This window comes from Euleptes europaea, chromosome 1 (assembly GCF_029931775.1).
Source record: "Euleptes europaea isolate rEulEur1 chromosome 1, rEulEur1.hap1, whole genome shotgun sequence".
Taxonomy (NCBI): Eukaryota; Metazoa; Chordata; class Lepidosauria; order Squamata; family Sphaerodactylidae; genus Euleptes; species Euleptes europaea.
In genome coordinates this window covers 23209313-23231363 of record NC_079312.1, presented here as the reverse complement: position 1 = coordinate 23231363, position 22051 = coordinate 23209313, and the positions used below count along the sequence as shown (strand labels likewise).

The following is a 22051-nucleotide window of genomic DNA, read 5'->3' as shown; positions in this document are numbered from 1 at the left end:
CCGTTAAACGGGACGAAGCACTCGCTCCACCCCTAGGGGTGGCTGCTTCGCTAGGAAGCCCAGCAGCCATGGCGAGCTCAGAGGTCGCGGCGTCTCAGCTTTGGACCAGGGGACGCTGCTGGGTTTCCTGCCCCCAACCTCCCATCCGTCCCCCCGGAGCCGCTGCATCACAGAACCTGCAAAAGCTGAAGGTTAAACGTTGTCCGAGCAGGAGGGGGGGGTTAGCCATGTGGAGGATAGACAAGAGGGAGATGAACTGGGGAGGGCAGACATGGTGGGAGAAGAGAGATGGAGACAGACAGCAACCCCTCGTGGGGGGGAAAAAGAGAAATCGCAGAAGGCAGAACGTCCCTAGCTCGGGAGGGTGGGCCACCCAGGTCCCCAGCCGCGCCATGTAAGGTTGGTGACCCTCTCTTACCATTGGTGTTGATGGGTTTAACCCGGTTGGGTGGCGGGAAAGCGGGCCTTCCCATTGGCTGGGCATAAGTGGCCAGGAAGAGGTGGTAAGCCGGGTTGCTGAGCAGCAGAGCTGTCGGGAGAAGGGGAGGGCGGGTGGGGTGGAGGAGACAAACGGACGGATGAGGAACAAGACGGACGGATGGAGGGACGCATACGGAAGGGCGAGGCGTGACACAGAGAAGAGGCAGCGCTTTAGAGAGGGGGTTCCTGCCCCCTTTAGGCCTCTCGTCCCAAAACACAGCAGCAAAAGACGCAGACACTGAACAACAGAGAGTATAATGGTGGAAAGATGTCGTCATCAGCACTGCGGATCGAAGGAAGGAATCCGGGAGTCTGGCCTTCCCCTGCTCTCTGGCTCTCACACCCTTCTCTCAAAGGATTCAAGTGTTTATTCCTCCCTCATGTTCTCAAACAAGGAAACCAGCAGACACCCTCAATTCCCTATGTAGGGGGAAATCACGTGGTTGAACGCTCATTATTCCTCACCCCACAGAAACACCTCCTTGCATGCAGAAATGTCAAGAAGAAACACTCTAGCTAGCCTTTCCTTCAAATGTAATGCCTGCTCTACCACAGTAATTCACCAGAGAGACCATGAACCAGTCACATTTCTCAGCATTGCTTATCTCACAGGGGTTCTGTGGGGAGAAAAAAATGGAGAAAGGGCAGAACTGATCTGATGTTCCTAAGCTCCTTGGAGAAAAAGTGGGATAAAAATTTGATGCCCTCCATGACACTTTTACCAGATCACTTGTTTTTTGGTATTTCTTGCAATTTTTAATCTGTATGGCTGTTTTTTTAGAGATATAGAATTATCATTTGTTAGCTACCTTATGGATATTCTATAAAACTGGAAAGCCAGGATATTAATATTTTGTAAACACATAGGTAAATGGAAAATAAGTAATTAAAGCGTTAATGATGGCCTCCCCTTCTAACAAGGAGGGCTGCTGCTTCCTAAGGTATCTCACATTTGGCTCAGTAGCCTCAAAAAGGCACCTATGATGACATAATTTGCCAATATATTTCATTGTGCCACACTTGTGGAAAAGATGTTGCTACTGAGCACTCAGGGTCAAATATAACAATTTTTAAATTTGATGTTTTTAGCAATTGCTTAATATGCAAATATGAAATTGTATTACAGATTATTGTTTGCAGTACAAAGATTCAACTATACAGGGATGACAGGTGGTGTTTGCAATGACTTCCAAAAGCTAATTCCTGTGATGCCTCACAGACTCCTGACTTGCGCATGGTTTATTCCAACTTTAAACCTTCTGAGGGAATAATTTTTTTAAAAATCGCTGAAAAGTTAATGCTTTCTTAGCCAAGGGTTGGTCTATTCATTAGTGAAAAGGCAGATGATCCACTAGAAAAACCTTCCGTCTGTTTTGGGCATTTCCTTACATAGTCAAAGCCCTTCCAAGAAACCTCAAGCCTCAAGAGTAGCTCGAGACACTTCCTAAGCAACCTGATTCTTTCAGCACCAAGTAAGAATATCCACATCACACACCCCATAAACCAGGCTGCACTCATCCTGAAAGTCCACAAGCACAGGTTTGGTACTGGGCACAGAATTCAGCATCCCAAGAAGCTCACTTTCCCTTAAAAGAAGATGAATTTTAAAAAAAAGAAAAAGAAAAAAAGAAGCAAAAGAAAAAGAAAAGAAGAAGCAAGAAGATGAAGCGAATTCTAGTCCTTATGAAGGTGAAGACCCCTGGTCAAAGACTGAGGCGGGGATCCCGATAGATAAGCTTCAATGCTTTGCCAGCTCTACATGTAGTGAGCACAATACGTTAGGAATCTGTTTTGTGTGGTGTTCCCTCAGTATTCCCTCCTTCCTGCCCAATGTTTTAATTGTTGTTTTTATGGTTTTGTATGTATTTTGGCTCTGTTTTAATGATTTTTATGGTTTCTAAGATGTGATTTTATTTCACATGTTTTGATTTGTTAGTCGCCTTGGTGGCCCTTATGAAGGCAGAAAGGCAGGATATAAAGTTTATAAAATGAATAAGTACTGTATTTTTCGCTCCATAAGACGCACTTTTTTCCTCCTCAAAAGTGAGGGGAAATGTTGCGCACAGAACCGGCTGGGCGCGCTGGAATGACGCGAGCCGGCTCTGTGCGCCCCGTTCCAGCGCGCCCAGCCGGCTCTGTGCGCCCCGCCCGCCTCCCAGCTGGCCATCGGGGCGGGGAACGCTAGCTCGCGCCGTCCCGACGCGCACGCGCCCAGCCGGCATTCGCTCCATAAGACAAGTTTTTAGAGGAGGAAAACAAGATTTTTTCTTGTTTTCCTCCTTTAAAAACTAGGTGCGTCTTATGGAGCGGTGCGTCCTATGGAGCGAAAAATACGGTAAATGTTGTTCATAAATTTGCAACATTTATGTAAAACTGCATAATTTACCTATTGACCACCACCTTTAAATCTATAAACAGCAAAATCTCAAAGTGACAAAACACATCCTTGGCCATCTTGGAGAGAAAATCTGGGGCCTTGAGCCAGGGTGGCAGACAGACAACCTGCAAGGCAGATTTGGCCTCTAGAGCAACTATTTCTGGGGCCTGTAGTGGTTCTACTCAAATTTAATCAAGAAGTGGTGGAACATTATCCTGTTGGTTTCATTTGCAAAGAAAAGAATGAATGAGCCTTCGTAAGTATTTCATAGGGTAATATATTGGTATTTCTTGCCCATTTTAGAAGGGTGCAGGGTCACTGCCAATCTACTTACACATGATGGTGCCTTCAACTGAGTCTTGGTCAACCTTTGCCCTATCAAGATCAGCCTTGTCTCCTCTGATGGACAGCGGGTGCTTTCATACATGCCAAACAATGCACTTTCAATCCCATTTCAATGCACTTTGCAGCTGGATTTTACTGTGCAAAATGGCAAAATCCACTTGCACACGATTGTTACAGAGCATTGAAAGTGGACTGAAAGTGCATTATTCAGGATGTGTGAAACACCAAGTGGCTCTTCAAGATGAAGAGGGCATCTTGGCCATCTTCTGGGCATGAAGTAGGGGTCACTGGGGGTGTGGGGGGAGTAGTTGTGGATTTCCTGAATTGTGCAGGGGGTTGGACTAGATGACCCTGGTGGTCCCTTCCAACTCTATAATTCTATGATGAAGATCTGTCACATCACCTGACCCTTTTAACTGGAGATGCTGGAGATTAAACTTGGGACCTTCTGCATACAAAGCAGTGGCTCTACACTGAGCAACGGCCCCATCCTTTACTCCTTAAGACGATCTTCCAAAAGCCGAGGTTGCTTGTCAAACTCCCCCGACTGATTACCTCAGAACATCCAAGTGCTGCAGCTGTAAGAGTATGACTGATGGCCTTTATGGCTCTCTAGCCACCCACGAAAACACCAACTTTTCCAAGCTCACAGACTGTGTGGATCCATGAATACAACAATTGGCCATCCTTACCATCCCGACGCAAACTTCTCTAGTGCTCCAACCCATTCCCTTTCCACCTTCTAAACAGCTTTCCCCACTCCCCTCCCCGATCTGGTTCTGCCTCTTCCCGCCATCCCACAATCGGCCCCTCACCAGAGTTCTCTGTACTGTGGGGCAGGTCTGGCAGTTTCATGCGAGCCCGGTTGGGCTCCTGGTACTCCGTGTCCCCCGAGTGGATGCGCTCATAGCGGTTGGAGTGCCGGTGAGAACCCATTGTGTTGTTGATAACGATCGTGTCACTGGGCGCAGAGAGCCGGACAGTGAGGTCGTCATCCGAGATTCGGCGCTGAGCCTACAGGGTAGGGGAGCAACACTGACTAGGGTGGTAAAGGATGATACAGTTGGCATACCGAATTCCCAGCCCTTCAAGTCTCAATCCACCAAACCATATTCCTTGCCCAAACACCCTAGAAACTTTTAATTCGAGGAAGAAAGAAAGGGTTGGTTTTTATATGACAATTTTCTCTACTACTTAAGGAAGAATCAAACCAGCTTACAATCCCTTCCCCACCCCATAACAGACACATTGTGAGGTAGGTGGGGCTGAGAGAGTGTGACTAGTCCAAGGTCACCCAGCTGGCTTCATGTGGAGGAGTGGGGAAACCAACCCGGTTCTCCAGATTAGGGTCCGCTGCTCCAAACCACCGCTCTGAACCACTACACCACGCTGGCTCTCAAATTAGCCAAATTAAGAGTCAAGTTTACGGATCTGTGAGCCCTTGGGGGTGTTGGTTGGAAGGGCGAACCACGGGGGACTCCCATGACAGCTCAAGAGCCTCCCAGCCTGGGAAGTCATATGATACTAGAAAGCCATTCTAGTGCCTCTGGTATGTGTAAAGGCTTTCCAAACAGCTTCCCTGCTGCTTGCCCACTAGTGTGATACCCACATGCCTTCAGGCCTGATGCTTCTAATTTGCTACAACAGACTTGCCTCCCCACCCCCCACCCCCAACCGTGGATCATTTGGGAAGTCAAAATTGTTGTCCTCTGTTGGTTTTCAGATTGTGTTCCAAGGAACACTGAGGTTCGTCAGCTGAGGACTTGAAGCTGCCTTATACTGAATCAGACTATCAAGGTCAGTAATTGTCTACTCTGACTGGCAGCAGCTCCCCAGCATCTCAGGCAGAGGTCTTTCCCATCACCGACTGCCACATCCTTTTAAACTGGAGATGCCAGGGATTGAACCTGGGACCTTCTGCATGCCGAGCAGAGGCTCTAACACTGAGCCACAGCCCCGCCTTGATGAGGAGCTCTGTTACCATGGACAAACTGCCAGGATGACAATGCTTGTCCACCAACTTCTCCTGCAATGTGCAGAAGCAAGGGGGGATCAGGCACATTCCGAAGTTATGTTCTGTCCATACAGGGTGCCAGCAAGATCCAAGAGGCCTGGCAACAACCCTGTGTATGCCTTGAGGTACCCTTATATGTGCCCCAACATTTTGGACAGAAAAACGGGCATAGAAAAGGATCTCTGAGGACAGGAAGCTTGAAAGCCACAGCCCAGAGCTTATACACCCGTCACTCCTTCAGAAACCCTCAGGGAGGTCTTGGTTCCCACCATCCACACGGGTGTCTACACTCCGTAATCTGCTATACTCGCAACGGGCAAATCAGGGCCTAGACCTTGTCCTCTTGATAAATGCTTCACAGATCACAAACACAGCTGCACAATCTGAGAAGCATTGGGCATTTCACTCCCTGCCAGAATCCTGCACTGCTTAATGCGTCATGTTAATACTTATGCAATGCTTCTGTTTCTTCTGATCTCCTAATGCATTCGTTACTGAATGTCCCATTTTGTTCACTGTACTAACTCACTTTGTGGAATCCGCCTTGAGACCCTGCGAGGAAGGCGGATGATAATCAATGTAAATCTATTTAAACATTCCAAAATTTTAAACTGCTCACTGCCAAACACGAAGGCTGCCTGAATACTGACTGTTAAGCTACGGCACCAACTACAGCATTCTCACCTTCCCCAAGAGCTTTTGCCAATACTGCCGCCAGAGGATGAGGAATATGACAACCAACAGGAGTAGGATGATGGCCACCAGGCATCCAATCAGAATGGAGGTGTTGCTGTTATCGTCCTTTGCAATTGGCAGGCTTGATTTCGGTTCCCCTGGATTCTCCTGGTCTTAAAGGGAAAGTACCAGAGAAAAGAAGTCACAGTCTGGCCGTCCAGCTCCAGCATTTTGAAACACATTCAGGCCATATTCTCAGATTAATCAGCTTCTCACCTGGGATTGTGACGTTTGAGCTGGAGCCAGCTTTTTCGTTCAGGATGGAAACCAGGGCTGGGGAGATGGGAGCGTCATGGCCAGAGGGACGAGGAGGGGCTGCAACCGGAGGCCTGCGACTCACGGCCGAAAGAGGGAGATCATCCACAATGTCTACAATAAAAGAAAAGGAACAGGTGGATGAGAAGAGAACAAAGGAAAGAATGACCACAACACAGAACTGGGGAGTTGGCAAGAAAGAAGAACAGTTGGTTTTTATATGCCGACTTTTTCTATCACTTAGGGAAGAATCAAAGCGACTTATAATCACCTTCCCTTCCCCTCCCCACAACAGACACCCTGTGAGGTAGCTGGGGCTGAGAGAGCTCAAAGAGAACTGTGACTAGCCTAAGGTCATCCAGCTGGTGACCTTGTAGGAGTGTGGGAGTGGGGAAACCAACCTGGTTCACCAGATTAGTCTCCACTGCTCATGTGGAGGAGTGGGGAATCAAACCCGGATCTCCAGATCAGAGTCCACCGCTCCAATCCACGGCTCTTAACCACTACACCACGCTGGCTCCCTCCACACACCACTCTCCAGGCCCGGCCCACTGACCCCCAACTCACCGGAGAGAAAGGCTATTTCGCTGAACAGCATCCACTCGCCGGCAAAGTGAAAATGGCACTGAATGAACAAGGCAAGCCGTCCATCCAGGGGCACGGTGAGGGAGCGGGCGCTGGGGTCCCTGACGTCCAAAGTCACTGGGTGGGAGATAGGCGTGGGCTCCCAGGCCGTGGCCAGGCTGCGCTTGAATAGACAGTCCACTTGCCGGAAGACAGTGACGCCGCGTGTGTGCATGTTGTTACAGTGAACCTGTGGAGGGGAGGGGCGAGAAAAGCGAAGAAAGGGAAAACGTGCCAATGAGAGAGAGAGCCTCCAAGCAAGCTCATTTCTTTGCTATCCTCATTGATATCTGCTTTGAATATGAGTATGGTTTAGCCTGGAGAACAGAAGACTAAAGGTAAACACAACTACGCTCTTCATAGAACCATAGAGTTGGAAGGGGCCATACAAGCCATCTAGGCCATCTCTCTTCAAATATCTCCTCAAATATCTCTCTTCAAATATCTCCATGACATTTTGATGGACCAAGGGTCTGATTCTGTATAAGGCAGCTTCATGTGTACTATATGCAGTGTTTTGGGGAGGGGCTGTTTCTCAGTGGCAGAGCATCTGCTTGGCATGCAGAAGGTCCCTGGTTCAATCCCCGGCATCTCCAGTTAAAGGGATAGGCAAGTAGGTGATGCGAAAGACCTGAGACCCTGGAGAGCAGCTGCCGGTCTGAGTAGACAATACTGACTCTGATGGACCAGGGCTCTGATTCAGTATGAGGCAGCTTCATGTGTTCATGTGACTGCCTCATGGAAGAGGGCAATTTCTGCTCCTCCAGAAGGTAAGACTAGATCTAATAGGCTTCAGTTACAGGAGGGTAGATTTGGGGTGAGCGTTAGTATAAGACCTGACCTGGATGGGCCAGGAGAGCCCAATCTCGTCAGATCCTGGAAGCTAAGCAGGGTCTGGCCCTGGTTAGTGCTTAGTTCCACCAAGGAACACTAGGGTCGCTGTGCAGACACAGGCAGTGGCAAACCACCTCTGTTTGTCACTTGCCTCGAAAAGCCTGCAGGGTCGCGATAAGTTGTCTGCCATTTGACGGCACTTTCTACCACATTAGGAGAAGGTTTCTAATGGTAAAAGTGGTTTGGCAATGGAACCAGTTACCTAAAAGGGGATTGGTGGGCTCTCTCTCTCTCTCGCTGGAGGTCTTCAAGGAGAGGCTGGACAGCCATCTGTTGGGAAATTCTCTAGCTCTGGATTTCCAGCGCTGAGCAGGAGTCCAGACTAGATGGTCTATGAGACCGATTCTGCCTTTTGAAATGTACTTATGCCCTGCTTCAGCACTCCACTTACAATAAAACGTCACCCTCTGCTTTAGAGCCTAGGTCCATCGAGCCCAGTAGTTCTAATAACAGTGTGCAGTCAAGCTGCAACCAACTCGTGGCAAGCCCTCATGGCTATCTGTCCTTCTTAGCTATCTGTCCTAGAGATATCCTTCTTTCTTCACTGCAACTATTTATTCAGACCTTTTCAGTTATAGCCATGTGAATCAGGCCGTGCTGTCTCCAACCCTACATCACCCCCCTTATCCTCTCCAGCCCCATCCTGTCTCATCAGGCTTGGTTTCTTCCACCATGGTAGTATCTGCAACTCTTGGCATCCCACCGATGTCCTACAGATATTTCTAGAAGGATGCTGAACTATCCCCCAGTACCTTCATGTACGTGAAGGCTCTGAGGCGGTCAAATTCAAACTCCATCTCAATGAAGCCGTTGGGGAACGAGCTGTTCTTCCATCCCACGTAGTCGTACCCTGGCCAGACACGCAACTCCTTGGTCTGGGTAAAATCGTCCAGGCCCACTACTCCATCAGTCAACTGACCGAGGCCCCCAAAGTGCAACCTGGAGGAAAAAATATAGGTACAATGACAAAAGGAACAAGTGGAGGAAGGAAACTCTGGAATACAACTCCCATTACACTTTACATTTTCTCTCAGTATCTCTTTGCAAGACAGCACATCCATTATGAAGGCTAAAGTCACCATTTTGTGACATTTCTGACAAAGTTGGACTTTGGCGTAGTTAAGAGAGGTGGACTCTAATCTGGAGAGCCGGGTTTGATTCTCCACTCCTCCACATGAAGCCACAAGGGTGACCTTGTGCTAGTCACAGTTTTCTCCAAAATCTCTCAGCCCCACCTACCTCACAAGGTATCTGCTGTGGGGAGGGAAAGGGAAGGCGATTGTAAGCTGCTTTGAGACTCCTTAAAGGTAGAGAAAAGCAGGTATAAAAACCAACTCTTCTTCTTCTAATTCACTTGTGAAAATATTTATCAAACCACCTTTCCATGGAGCATAGGGCAGCATCCATGGTCCTTCCCCCTTTATACTGTCACAACGGCCCTGGAAGGCGGGTTTGGCTGAGAGATGTTGATAACCCAGCGAGTATTTCAGGGCACCCCAGGGATCTGAAGCCTGCATTGTTAATTGCACCAGCTGATCCACTAAACAGAGTAATAATACACTATGTGGATGTCTGAAATAGTTCTTTTTAATATCCATTTTTAATCAGAAGCAACCATGTCCCACTTTCTACACACAGTCCTAAACATACACGGTTACACTTTCCCCAGGATTGATTCCATTTTACCATATGGTTTTAAATTTGTTTCAGCTCACACTCATATTTCAGGTGGGAGAATGGTCTTCCACCATCAGATGCGACCTGAGATGCCAGGGACTGAATCTGGGCTCTTCTATATTCAAGGCATGTACTTCACCACTGAGTCTCCCTGATGACTTCTTGTTATCTGCCACTATGTGCTGTAGTGGTTAAGAGCGGAGGATTCTAATCTGGTGAACCGGGTTTTTCCCCACTCCTCCACAGGAAACCTGCTGGGTGACCTTGGGCTAATCACAGTTCTCTCAGAACTCTCTCAGCCTCACCTACCTCACCTACTACCTGTGGGGGGTGGGGGTGGAAGGCAATTATAAGCCACTTTGAGACTCCTTACGGTAGATAAAAGAGAGGTATGAAAGCCAACTTTTCTTCCTCTTCGTTATCTGCCTCTATACACCATCCAACTCTGTGGTGTAGTGGTTAAGAGCAGTGGTTAAGAGCGGTGAACTCTGATCTGGAGGACCGGGTTTGATTCGCCACTCCTCCACATGAGTGGCGGAGGCTAATCTGGTGAACTGGATTTGTTTCCCCACTCCTACACATGAAACCAGCTGGGTGACCTTGGGCTAGTCACAGCTCTCTCACCCTCACCTACCTCACAGGGTGTCTGTTGTGGGGAGGGGAAGGGAAGATGATTGTGCCTTAAGTGGTAGAGAAAGTCGGCATATAAAAACCAACTCCTCCTCTTCTTCTTAATGTTGTTATTGCTACAGCATTTTTAGCACAAATAACTTTCTGGTTCTCATCTCATTAATACCACTCAACAGGTCACCAACCACAATCATTACCATTTTACAGAGTGGGTCACTGAGACTGAGAGACAGAGACATGCCTAAGATGACCCAATATGGTTTTTTTGGGGGGGGGGTTGAACTCCAGACTCCCCACTCCACATCCAATACTCTGTCCAGTAGACCCCAGACTGCCTTGCCACTCTCGTTGGCTGGACTCACAGCTTTGTGGACTTTGGTTCCCTGAAGTCACATCTGGCTGTGCAAACAGCACAGCTGAGTTGGGAGAACCCCGACCCAACTCGTAACAGACCCAACATCTAGTCTGGACCTGCCTGACCGCCTGTCTTTGAGGTGGATGCACATAAGCTGCCTGCAGTCCCATTCACATGATAATAATCTGACCACACAGGAGTTTTTTTCCTGTTGACCGGGGGGATGAAAACTTTAAATAAGCAGGTTACTGGGCGATAACTGTAATCCACAGCCAATAGAATGAAGCTGAAAATTTAGGCACAAATCATTACAGTTTAGAGCCATCCGAGCCCCAGAATGCAAAAACGGATGGGGATGGTTCACTCACTCACTTGCTGACGCTGTGGCCATCATAAGTGGAGTCATTTAGGTAGGCCGGTTCTGGGACGAGAGGCATAACCTGGCCTAGAGGAGCTGTGTAAGACTGAAGACCATCTGTGAGAAGAGACAGAGGACATCCCATACTCAAAACAGTGGTCTTCCTCTGGAACACAACTTCATGAAAGGCCTCACAAAACACAATAAACACCAACAATCTGGGAGTATTCAAAGCAAGCCCAAAGGAAATGAAATATTAAGTCAGTGGCAGGTATAGAATCATAGTGGGAAGGGACCACCAGGGTCATCTTGGCCAACCCCCCTGCACAATGCAGGAAATTCACAACTACCTTCCCTCCACACACCCAGTGACCCCTACTCCATGCCCAGAAGATGGCCAAGGTGTCCTCCCTCTCATAATCTGCCTAAGGTCATAGAATCAGCATTGCTGACAGATGGCCACCTAGCCTCTGCTTAAAAACCTCCAGGGAAGGAGAGCTCACCACCTCCTGAGGAAGCCTGTTCCACTGAGGAACCATTCTGACTGTTAGAAAATTCTTCCTAATGTCTAGACAGAAACACTTTTGATTTAATTTCAACCTGTTGGTTATGGTCTGACCTTCTGGGGCAACAGAAAACAACTTGGCACCTTCCTCTATATGACACCTCTTCAAGTACTTGAAGATAGTTATCATATCCCCTCAGTCTTCTCATCTTGAGGCTAAACATAACCAGCTCCTTCAACCTTTCCTCATAGGATTTGGTCTCAAGACCCCTCACCATCTTTGTTGCCCTCCTCTGTAGTTACTAAGAGCATGGAGTCTCTGGTTCAAATGTTGCCTCAGCTCTGAACTTGCCAAATGGCTCAGTTCAGACATCAGGGCAAATCATGGCTAAGGAAGCTGAAAAGATAAGCCATTTCTCTGCTACATTTAGGACGTCTCTCTCCCATTCATGCGCTAACCAGACTGAAACCTCCTTAGTTTCATCAAGGTTGCAGACTCACATGCCCTCACACCATGCCGTCATTTGGCATTTTTGTGATAAACTGGCTAGCCAGATTCAGAAAAAAACATGATCTCAAGTATTTCTGCAAAACTGTGATTTAGTGTGATATGTGAATTTACATACTTACAGCCTCCAGATGCCTGTAACCAAAAAATGAAGTGCTCAGGAGACAGTAAACATGCTTGCATGTTTGGAAGTGCAAACCATGGTTTGGGTTACAACACATGGTTAAGAAGCATAAACCACAGTTTGGCATGGTGCCTGAAATGAACTACTGGGGGCTTGGTTCAGATAGAAGCTGCCCCATAACAAGTCACTGGGGGTGTGGGAGGGGGGAGGTAGTTGTGAATTTCCTGCATTGTGCAGGGGGTTGGACTAGATGACCCTGGTGGTCCCTTCCAACTCTATGATTCTATGAAGTCAGACCACGGGTCCATCTGCATCTTCTGACCGGAAGCTTCTCTCCAGGGGCTCAGGCAAAGGAAGGCCTTCCCCAATCCTGGCACTTTAGACCCTTTAAATTAGGGATCCCAGACACTGAACCGGAAACATTTAATGCAATGCTTATGCTGTACCACAAATATGTACAAGGCAATCTGAAATGATCACAGCTCTCCTTCCTTAAGGACAGATTCTCACATGGATGCTTACCACTTGATCACAACAGCGTAACCTGCATGCATCCCCTGAATGTCAGCGGTATCAGTTCACACAACCCATCTGCAAGTTATCCAGTGGTAATTCAATGAGCACACCCATAGGAATCAACCTTAAGGTTACAAAGCATGGGATGTAGCAAGGGGTGCTGAGAAACAGCCGTAAGTGGGAACAGAAGCTATTTATTTATAAACAAGTAATGAGAGGAAACAGCTGAAAAGCAGTGGCCCGAAGGGTGTACCAGCTCCCATTCTTACCTCTCCAGACACAGCCGTACAGCTCTACGCGCAGGCAGACGCTCATGACACGGTCGGCACGCGGGTAGAAGCGGACATAGCGAGCAATGATCGGTGGCCCCAGATCTTTCAGGACCACGTCCTCTGTATTTTCATTACCTGAAATCACCTGAGGAGAGAGAGAGGTTAAGGGAAATTACTTCTTCAGCATTTCCCAAGACCCCAGGAAAGGGGACAGTGGTGGGTTTTGACGCTAAGCCGGGTCATGATGGAGCAGCGCTTTGCGCTTTTTCACACTTGCATCTGGAACATGGTACGCATGATCAAACCTGGTTCGTTGCAAAAAACCCTGCCTGTTCATGAGACGCAGGGCCAAAAAACTTGTAATACGGGATATCTCTGTTTGGATCTCCTAATGTTTTTTTATTTTTACTTAAAATCTGCCATGGGAAACTCCAAGTTGCATTAGAAGTACCTATACTTTTCCAAGGACAGGACAAGCAGCTAATTGGGGGAGGAGGGCAGAATTTAGACAAGGGAAACACCACAGGGGAAGAGGTTAAAACCTCCTGACGTCACACCATTGCTTAGAGAGCCCCATCATGGCTACTTTTCATCAAAGAACAAAGATCTCCGGAAATACCTAGGAAACACTCACTTTTTACCACCAGTGACATCATAACTTGGGCTGACATCATGTCCTATGAGTTGTGCTGCTGCACATTCCTTAGATGCCACGCATTCTGCCAACTCCACCCAGCCCCAAATTCCACTGGCTGCCTCCCACCGTGCTCACCCAGCTCTGTCCTCTGCTCACCTCGTTGCCCCACCGGTCACGCCAGGGCATCCAGCGGTGCCCGTCGCGGCTGTAGTGGAGCCGGTACGTGCGAGCAAACTCCTTGCCGTGGCCACTCGCGTGACGGCCCTGCGTCCCCACCAAGGTCAGGAAGTGCAGCTGACGCAGGTCGATCTCCAGGTACTCAGCATCGTTAGGGTAGACAGGACCAGCTGGGCACCAGGCCCCATCCCCCTCACTCAACCCCAGCCTGTACAACAGGAAGAAGGAAGTGTTACTTGACCAATCTTCATAGAATCATAGAATCACAGAGTTGGAAGGGGTCATACAGGCCATCTACTCCAACCCCCTGCTTAATGTAGGATCAGGCTAGAGCATCCCTGACAAGCGCTTGTCCAGCCGCTGCTTAAAGACTGCCAGTGAGGGGGAGCTCACCACCTCCCTAGGTAGCCGATTCCACTGTTGAACAACTATTACTGTAAAAAACTTTCCCCTAATATCCAGCTGGTACCTTTCTGCCCTCAATTTAAACCCATTATTGCGAGTCCTCTCCTCTGCTGCCAACAGGAACAGCTCCCTGCCCTCCTCTAAGTGACAGCCATTCAAATACTTAGAGAGCAATCATGTCCATCCATCCCCACATGTCTGATGGTCCCAAATCATATAGGGCTTTAACGTTCAAGACCAGCACCTTAAATTACGCCCCAGATGGGGAGCCAATGGAGTGATATGGTCCCTACAACCCACTCCAGTCAACATCCTGGCTGCAGCATTTTGCACCCATTGAAGTTTCAGGACACTGTTCAAGGGCAGCCCCATGTAGAGCCCCACTGCAGTAGAATAATCTAGATGTAACCAGGGCACGCACCACCTTTTTCTGGCCTCAGCTGCCACCAGCTTATCCAGCAATAGGCCTGGGTCCAAGAGCACCCTCAGAGTACAGACTTGAAGGAACAAGTGTGCATCGGTGTGTCATTTAAAAACACACACACACACACACACATATTTTAAACACTGGATTAAGACAAGACACCGGTGCCCAGTTGAGGTGTGGTTCAAAGGTCACCCTCACCTGCTGTGTTTTGCGGCAGTCGAGTCAGACCACGCACTGGAGGCTGAGAGGGCATCGTCCGTGATGGTACGGTCTTGCATCCCCAAAGCATAGCGGCACTTTGCTGTGAGGAGGAGGAAAAGGAGGAGAGATTAGATAATACAACACTAAAGGTAGCAACGATGAAGTTTAGGGAATACAATACAGTAACGCATGGAGATCTTTTGGCAAATGGGCTAGACCAGATTTTTTGCAACTAACAAAATAATCAAATTAGCACAGAGAATAGGAAGAGTGTTGGCTGGTACACTTGAAAAAACTGAGATATCTATTATCTGACAATTAAAGCCAGTGGCATACTGATCGCTTACCGTTTCATTCAGGATCAAATCCTGGATATAAGCTAATATTCCCAGGACCAACCTAGCATTCAGTATATTTTAAGAGCAAGTTCTGAAGTCAACATGGCCCCTTCCCAGTTATCTGTATGCACATTCTGTATGCTCTTCCCCTATGAATAACAACAACAACAACAACAACAATAATAAATCCAGCCTCAGCTACAAACCCAGAGGCTGCGCACACACACAAAATCTACCCGATTTGATTTTTAAAAGGGGGGGAGAGGGGAGAATTCAACATGGAAAGAGGAAGCATTTTTGGCTGCCAACATGGCAGCCACAGGAGAAGATTAAGGGAAGGGAAGTGGCGCTAGAGGAGGAAGAAGGGAAGGAAAGTGGAGCCAACCAGAGGGGTGGGGGAGCTAGGGATGGCAGGGGAAGGAAAGTCAGTGAGGGCAGGAAGTGGGGGAACAACATGAGAGAATGGAGCTGGACCCAGAAGTGGAAGATTGCAGGTTTCCTCCCCTGCAAGTCTGTTCAAATCTACCTTTTCTTTCTCTGGGATGGTATTCATGACATTCGGTTGGCCTGACTCAACAGCAGTTAGTCAGTCACAACATAGTCACGTTAAAACCTATGGGGAAAGCTTGTCCCGCAAACATGAAGCCTCGCTGTTTTCGACTTGGTTTAAGTTTCAGCTGCTCTGAGAACAATGTCTGGATGGCCCTCCACAATGCCTACCCCCGCCTGCCAGTCCCTCTTCCACACCCCTGCTGCTTGCAGTGACCAGCAATAGCCTACAGCCACCAAGTGTCCTTATGGATAAAGAGGGGGGGCCTCAAGTGCCAGCACCCCCTGCCCTGCCCTGCAGGGAAGACAAAATAGGCAACTGCCCAGGGTGCTGAGAATCCCAGAGCCACCCTGCTTCAGCTCTGTAAAATTGTCAGAGAAAGACTTTGTCTACTCAGTTAGGGGCCAAACTAAACATTCTGCTGTGTATATAAAGTGTTGTGAAGTTGTAGCCGGCTCATGGCGACCCCGTAGGACAGGGGTGTCAAACATAAGGCCCGCGGGCCGGATCTGGCGCCTTGAGAGCTCTTATCCGGCCCACGAGCCAGCCACCCCCTCCACTCTTGATCTGGGCTGGCGAGGCATGGCCCGGCCTGACCAAGTGACATTTATGTCATATCCGGCCCTTGCAACAAATGAGTTTGGCACCCCTGCTGTAGGGTTTTCAAAGGCAAGAGACTAACAGGTGCCACCTGGAGGTTGGCAAACCTGCAGGAAACGTCCCTGAAAGTCTTTGCATCTCATTCCCTCTCATTCTCAAACCATGGGTCTGGACCCCAGGCCGGGTCATGACTGTCTTGCAAATGGGGTCGCACAGCCTGGACGAAGAGAAGCAGGGTGACCTAGGAGAGGAGAGTCCGGGAAGCTCATCTGGGCTGGGCTTGCCTCTGTAGAATGTGCCAAACGGCCATGATATATGCATCCCGTTGCTCAGCATGTTTAAAAATAGTACATGTTGTTAAGTGATGAGAGACTGCTGAGTTTTAGGTTGGGGAGGGGGATAGTCATGTGGAGTTGCAAGCGGTTCTCAAAAAGTACAGTAATGGGGGTTGCCGCACTTGTATTCCTAGCGATGTATTAAGAGTTTGAAAACGTTATAAAAAATATTGTTCGCACTTTGGCCCCTTTAGCTGTGAAGACGTCTTCCAACCATTTATAAGCCGTGGTATCCAAAAACCCTTTTAAAGCGATTTTTTTTACAACATTTTCAAACTCTTAATACATTGCTGGGAATACAAAGTGAGGTAACCCCCTGAGTTTGGAAGAGGGTCCCATTTCAACAAGTTGGAGAACTACTCACAAAAAGCCCTAAAGGTGGCTTGAAAGGGAAAAAACAAACAAACAAGGAAAGACACAGGAAATAAATTCATCACTAAAACCACACAAAATAAATTACATTAGCAAATAAATTACATTAGCAATAGCAACAGCAACAAAGCCAGCTTTGGATCTTAAATGGCATGAGAACTACCACAGGAACTGGGTACTATTTAGGGTTGCCAACCTCCTGGTGGAGTTTGAAGATCTGCTGGAATTACAACTGATCTCCAGATTGCAGAGATCAGTCCCCCTGGAGAAAAATGGATGCTTTGGAGGGCAGCCTCTGTGGCGTTATACCCCCCGCTGAGGTCCCTCCACTCCCCAAAACCCACCCTCCGCAGGCTCTACGCCTAAATGTCCAGGAATTTTGCTACCTGGAGTTGGCAACCCTAGTACAAGCAAACCTCAGAGATATTGCAGGTTCGGTTCCAGACCATCACAATAAAGCAAATATTTCAATAGTCACACGAATTTTTTGGTTTCCCAGTGCATTGACACTATGCTGTAGTCTATTAAGTATGCAATAGTATTATGTCTAAAAAATGTCTGCTTTTCCTCCAAAATAACTGCCTGGGTTTGGATTACCAGCCTCCAGGTGGTGGCTGGAGATCTCCCGTTATTACAACTGATCTCCGGGCGACAGAGATCAGTTCACCTGGAGAAAACGGCAGCTTTGGAAGGTGGGCTCAATGGCATTATACCCCATTGAAGCCCCTCTTCAAATCCCGCCCTTCTCAGGCTCCACACTCAAAATAACCAGGTATTTCTCAACCTGGAGTTGGCAACCCTAGCCTGAGTAGCTGAGATCAAAGTCCATCTCGGCCAGCAGTCAGGTGCCTCTCCCAGGGTTCGCAACCAGGCTATGAATACAATGGCCAACCTTTGTACCAAGTATTTGCTGATCAGGGCTATAACAGCTAAACAAAGCTTCAGGTATACAGCCATAGTAGCTAAGAGCTGCTGACAGTCTTGCCCTCGCTGTATTTATCAAATCCCCCTTTCGAGCCATCTAAGGCCTGAATCTGGTGAGGTAAAAGAAACATGAATCTGGTGAGGTAAAAGAGGTTCCCTCTATAACTCTGCATAGGGTTGCCAGCTCCAGGTTGCAAAATACCTGGAGATTTTGAGGGTGAAACCTGAGGAGGATGGAGTTTGGGGAGGGAGGCCTTCAACGTCATAGAGTTTACCTTCCAAATCGGCCATTTTCTCCAGCTGAACTCTGTCGCTTGAAGATCAGTTGTAATAGTGGGAGATCTCCAGCCACCACCTGGAGGTTGGCAACCCTAACTGTGCACCAGTTCAGCCTCTCATTTAAACTATTCTGCAAACAACCTGGGCAAAGTAGCGATGGGTGATTAGAATCATAGAGTTGGAAGGGACCACCAGGGCCATCAAGTCCAACCCCTGCACAATGCAGGAAATTCACAACTACCTCCCCCCTCCACACCCCTAGTGACCAGAAGATGGCCAAGATGCCCTCCCTCTCAACATCTGCCTAAGGTCACAGAATCAGCATTGCTGACAGATGGCCATCTAACCTCTTCTTAAAAACCTCCAGGGAAGGAGCACTTACTACCTCCCGGGGAAGCCTGTTCCACTGAGGAACCGCTCTGTTAGAAAATTCTTCCTAATGTCTGGACGGAAACTCTTTTGATTTAATTTCAACCCGTTGGTTCTGGTGCGACTGTCATGAGCAACAGAAAACAGATTAGTTAGCAAGCCAGCACTACCTCTGCAATGTCTGCAGGCCTCTGGCACGCGAGCAAAGAATGCATGTCTGCTTTGCACGGGCAAGGTTTAAAGACACTGCTGAGCCCGAGCAAAGTTACATAAGGTAGCTCTTTGTCTCGCCAGCCTTGTGTTTAGACCTGAGTGGCTTTCATACAGGGTGTGTTTCATATCCTCAATGTGGAAAGAGAGCTCATTTTTAATAAGCAGGGAGTTTTTACATAGTTCAGCTTTAGATGTGTGACTCTCCCTTCCAGCCTTAAGTGGTATAGCCTCAGTCTTCTGCATGGTGTAAACTGGTGGCCACAAATGTACCTTGTGGCAGGAAATTCTATCATTGCAGACAGAATGAAACACTTCCATCGTGAGAGCCAGTGTGGCTTAGTGATTTACCGTGCATTCCTGAGGGGAATGCCTGCGCCGGGCTTAGGAGGCAGCGCAGTGGCGCTGCCGGCACCCAGTGCCAAAAATCCATGCAACCCTATGAACGCAACCCTATGAATGCCTAATAAAAGGGGGCGTTCCTGAGCCGTAACAGCTTAGGAGGTTGCCTAATGGTGCCCCCGCCCCCAGGCCGGCATCGTGTTACCCCGGGAACGCCTCCCTGGGCCACAAACACTGGCGTACCCTGCCTGGACAACAGTGCTCTGGGCCCTTGCGCTGGCGCAGGCCTTCAGAGGACTTTCATCCTGGCCGGCGCGGCTCAGGAATGCACGGTAAGAGAGGTGGACTCTAATCTGGTGGACTGGGTTTGTTTCCCCACTCCTCCACATGAAGCCTGCTGGGTGACCTTGGGCAAGTCACAGTTCTCTCCAAACTCTCTCAGCCCCACCTACCTCACAAGATGTCTGTTGTGGGGAGAGGAAGGGAAGGCAATTGTAAGCCGGTTTGAGTCTCCTTAAAGGAAGAGAAAAGCAAGGTATAAAACCAACTCTTTTCTTCTTCCTTCTGCTAGTCCTGAGCCTATTGCCAATCAGTTTCACCGAATTCTACGACAGGGAGCACATTGTTCCTCCCATTTGTTATCACCGTTCATAGTTTTATAAAGTTCCATCACAGAGGAAACAGAGTACTAGTACACCACTAAGTTTTCCGCCAGAGGGCAGACTAGTTTCTCGCAAGAGAGAACAACTCACAGGGAAAACGGAGGATCCCCACATGCCAAATATTCTATAACCTTTCAAGTCCATCCACATCTCATTGTGTGGAACACTTAGTATTGTCTGGAAGGCAGTGAGAAGGGCAAATTCTATGTGAGGGTGTTACAGGAAAGATACTAGAACTTTGTACAATTGTTGTTTCGCACATGCAATTTTTCACCAGCTCCTTGTCCCCACTGCAGACACTCACATTGTGCCCAGCCTTGATCCTGCCACCACCACCACCCCGCATTTCATGAGGAGCAGCGCCAGCAGCAGGAACACTGTTGGGAGGGACTGTGGCTCAGTGGCAGAGCATCTGCTTGGCATGCAGAAGGTCCCAGGTTCAATCCCTGGCATCTCCAGTTAAAGGGACTAGGCGAGTAGGTGATGTGAAAGACCTCAGCCTGAGACCCTGGAGAGCCGCTGCCGGTCTTAGACAATACTGACTTTGATGGACCAAGGGTCTGATTCAGTATAAGGCAGCTTCATGTGTTCAACACAGGGAGACAGGAAAGTTACTTTCCACGACCTGAACCTTCCCTAGATACAGCCTGTTTAGAATAAAGGGGCCAATATCACAGTGCCTTACACAACGTCTTGCAGTGTAGTCACTCAACTACTGTGTTCTGTCTAGACAAGGGAGCCTGAAAATATGTAGGAAAAGTCAATCAAAAGTATCAGTGAACGCTAAATCGTTTTGGGATGTCTACTAGCGAGGGTGGGGAATGATTTAACTGCCCTTTATGTGGGAGATCTGTGACTGGTTCTCTCTATGCGCTTTGCAATTTTAAACAGTATTTATGTGATATGTGTGTACTGTTTGAATCAGGACATGACACTGTAGGGAGGATTGATTCAACCCCCTTCCCTCTGCCATTTTCCTGGTAGAAACCAGGCTGACCAAGCTATTGGCAGTTTTGGTAGAGGGAAAAGACAGGTATCTCAGTTTTTCCCCCTCCTGAAGATAACAACAGCTGGGAAAGTGGGAAATTTCCACTGCAAAAATTGTGATAGGAAAGGGTTAAATCTCCCTCTTCAGTGTGAAGATGTCCTAAATCACCTCCCCACTCCTGGCTTCCTTTTTAAGGCTAAATAGGTGCTGGAAGATTCTGTCACAGATCTGCCCCATGACATGTAATTCAGCCCCATCGGGGCAGGAGGAAGGCTTATGAATGTTCAGAAGCTTATGAATGGTATACAGAATGGGTCTAAAAGGAATTTTCTCTCCCTCTCACATAATAATAGACTCGCCCAATGGAACTTATTGGCAGCATATAGGGCAGACAAAGGAATGTACTTCAACAAAGTCAACACTGGCTTACGGGGCATTAAAGGCAGCCAACTTTATGGAGTATTGGAAATGGTTGCTTAAAGAAACCTCCATGATCAGAGGCTGTATACCCCTAAACCAAAATGGCCATTTTCTCCAGGGGAACTGATCTCTATTGGCTGGAGATCAGTTGTAATAGCAGGAGATCTCCAGCTACTACTTGGAGGCTGGCAACCCTAGACATGTCCAAGGTGAATTAAGAGTGCTTAATAACCGCTTATTGGTCTAAGACTCAAAACAGTAAAAAAGAAAAAAAAATCATGGAATATAAAACCTCACAGGGAAAGGCTTGTGTGATTACCACACTCATTCATGATCTTTGTGTTTTTATATGTGATTGAAGTGAATTAATATGGCCCATGGCTAGGAATGTTTGTTTGGAAGCAGAGTCCCACTGTGATCAACAGGACTTTTTTTTGGCTGTCAAGTCACAGCTGACTTATGGCGACCCCGTAGAGTTTTCAAGGCAAGAGACAGCGGAAGGTGGTTTGCCATTGCCTGCCTCCGCATCAGGCCCCTGGTATTCCTTGGAGGTCTCCCACCCGAATACTAGCTAGGGTTAGGGCTGAGTGTGTGTGACTGGCCCAAGGTCACCCAGCAAGCTTCCATGGCACAAGTGGGGATTTGAACTTGGGTTTCCCAGGTCCCACACTCCACCACACTGGCTCTCACCAGGACTTACTCCCAGGTAGTTCAATTAGTAAGTTTACTTCCCAGTTTTGTTTCGAGGAGTTCAAGACAGCACACGTGGAGTTCCCAAGCAGTCTCCAGGCCCCAATTAGTCCCAGACTTGCTGACTTTCAGCAGATCGCTGCATCATGTCTTTGGTCAACTTGGGCTTTTTATAGGGTTGCAAGGTCCCTCTTCGCCACCGGTGGGAGGTTTTGGAGGCGGAGCCTGAGGAGGGAGGGGTTTGGGGAGGGGAGGGACTTCAGAGCCATAGAGTCCAATTGCCAAAGTGGCCATTTCATTCAGATGAACTGACCTCTATTGGCTGGAGATTAGTTGTAATAGCAGGAGATCACCAGCCGCCAACTGGAGGTTTGGAAATCAGAACATACAAAATTACAAAATTATTACAAAATTATTATTAGTGATTAGGACAAATTACAACAAGTGCTATACAAC

At 48.1% G+C, this 22051-nt stretch overlaps 1 protein-coding gene across 1 annotated transcript in view; it reads right to left on the bottom strand.

Moving 5' to 3' along the window:
• Window positions 1-22051, bottom strand: part of DDR1 (discoidin domain receptor tyrosine kinase 1) — a 30380-nt gene that overhangs the window by 6418 nt on the left and 1911 nt on the right. Inside the window, exons 2-11 of the mRNA XM_056851965.1 lie at window positions 14514-14616; window positions 13463-13691; window positions 12667-12814; window positions 10759-10861; window positions 8477-8663; window positions 6774-7020; window positions 6168-6320; window positions 5901-6064; window positions 4018-4216; window positions 419-529 (exon numbers count right to left, since the gene is read on the bottom strand). Coding sequence (XP_056707943.1) covers window positions 419-529; window positions 4018-4216; window positions 5901-6064; window positions 6168-6320; window positions 6774-7020; window positions 8477-8663; window positions 10759-10861; window positions 12667-12814; window positions 13463-13691; window positions 14514-14616 — 1644 coding nt within the window. The remainder of the gene's footprint in view (window positions 1-418; window positions 530-4017; window positions 4217-5900; window positions 6065-6167; window positions 6321-6773; window positions 7021-8476; window positions 8664-10758; window positions 10862-12666; window positions 12815-13462; window positions 13692-14513; window positions 14617-22051) is intronic.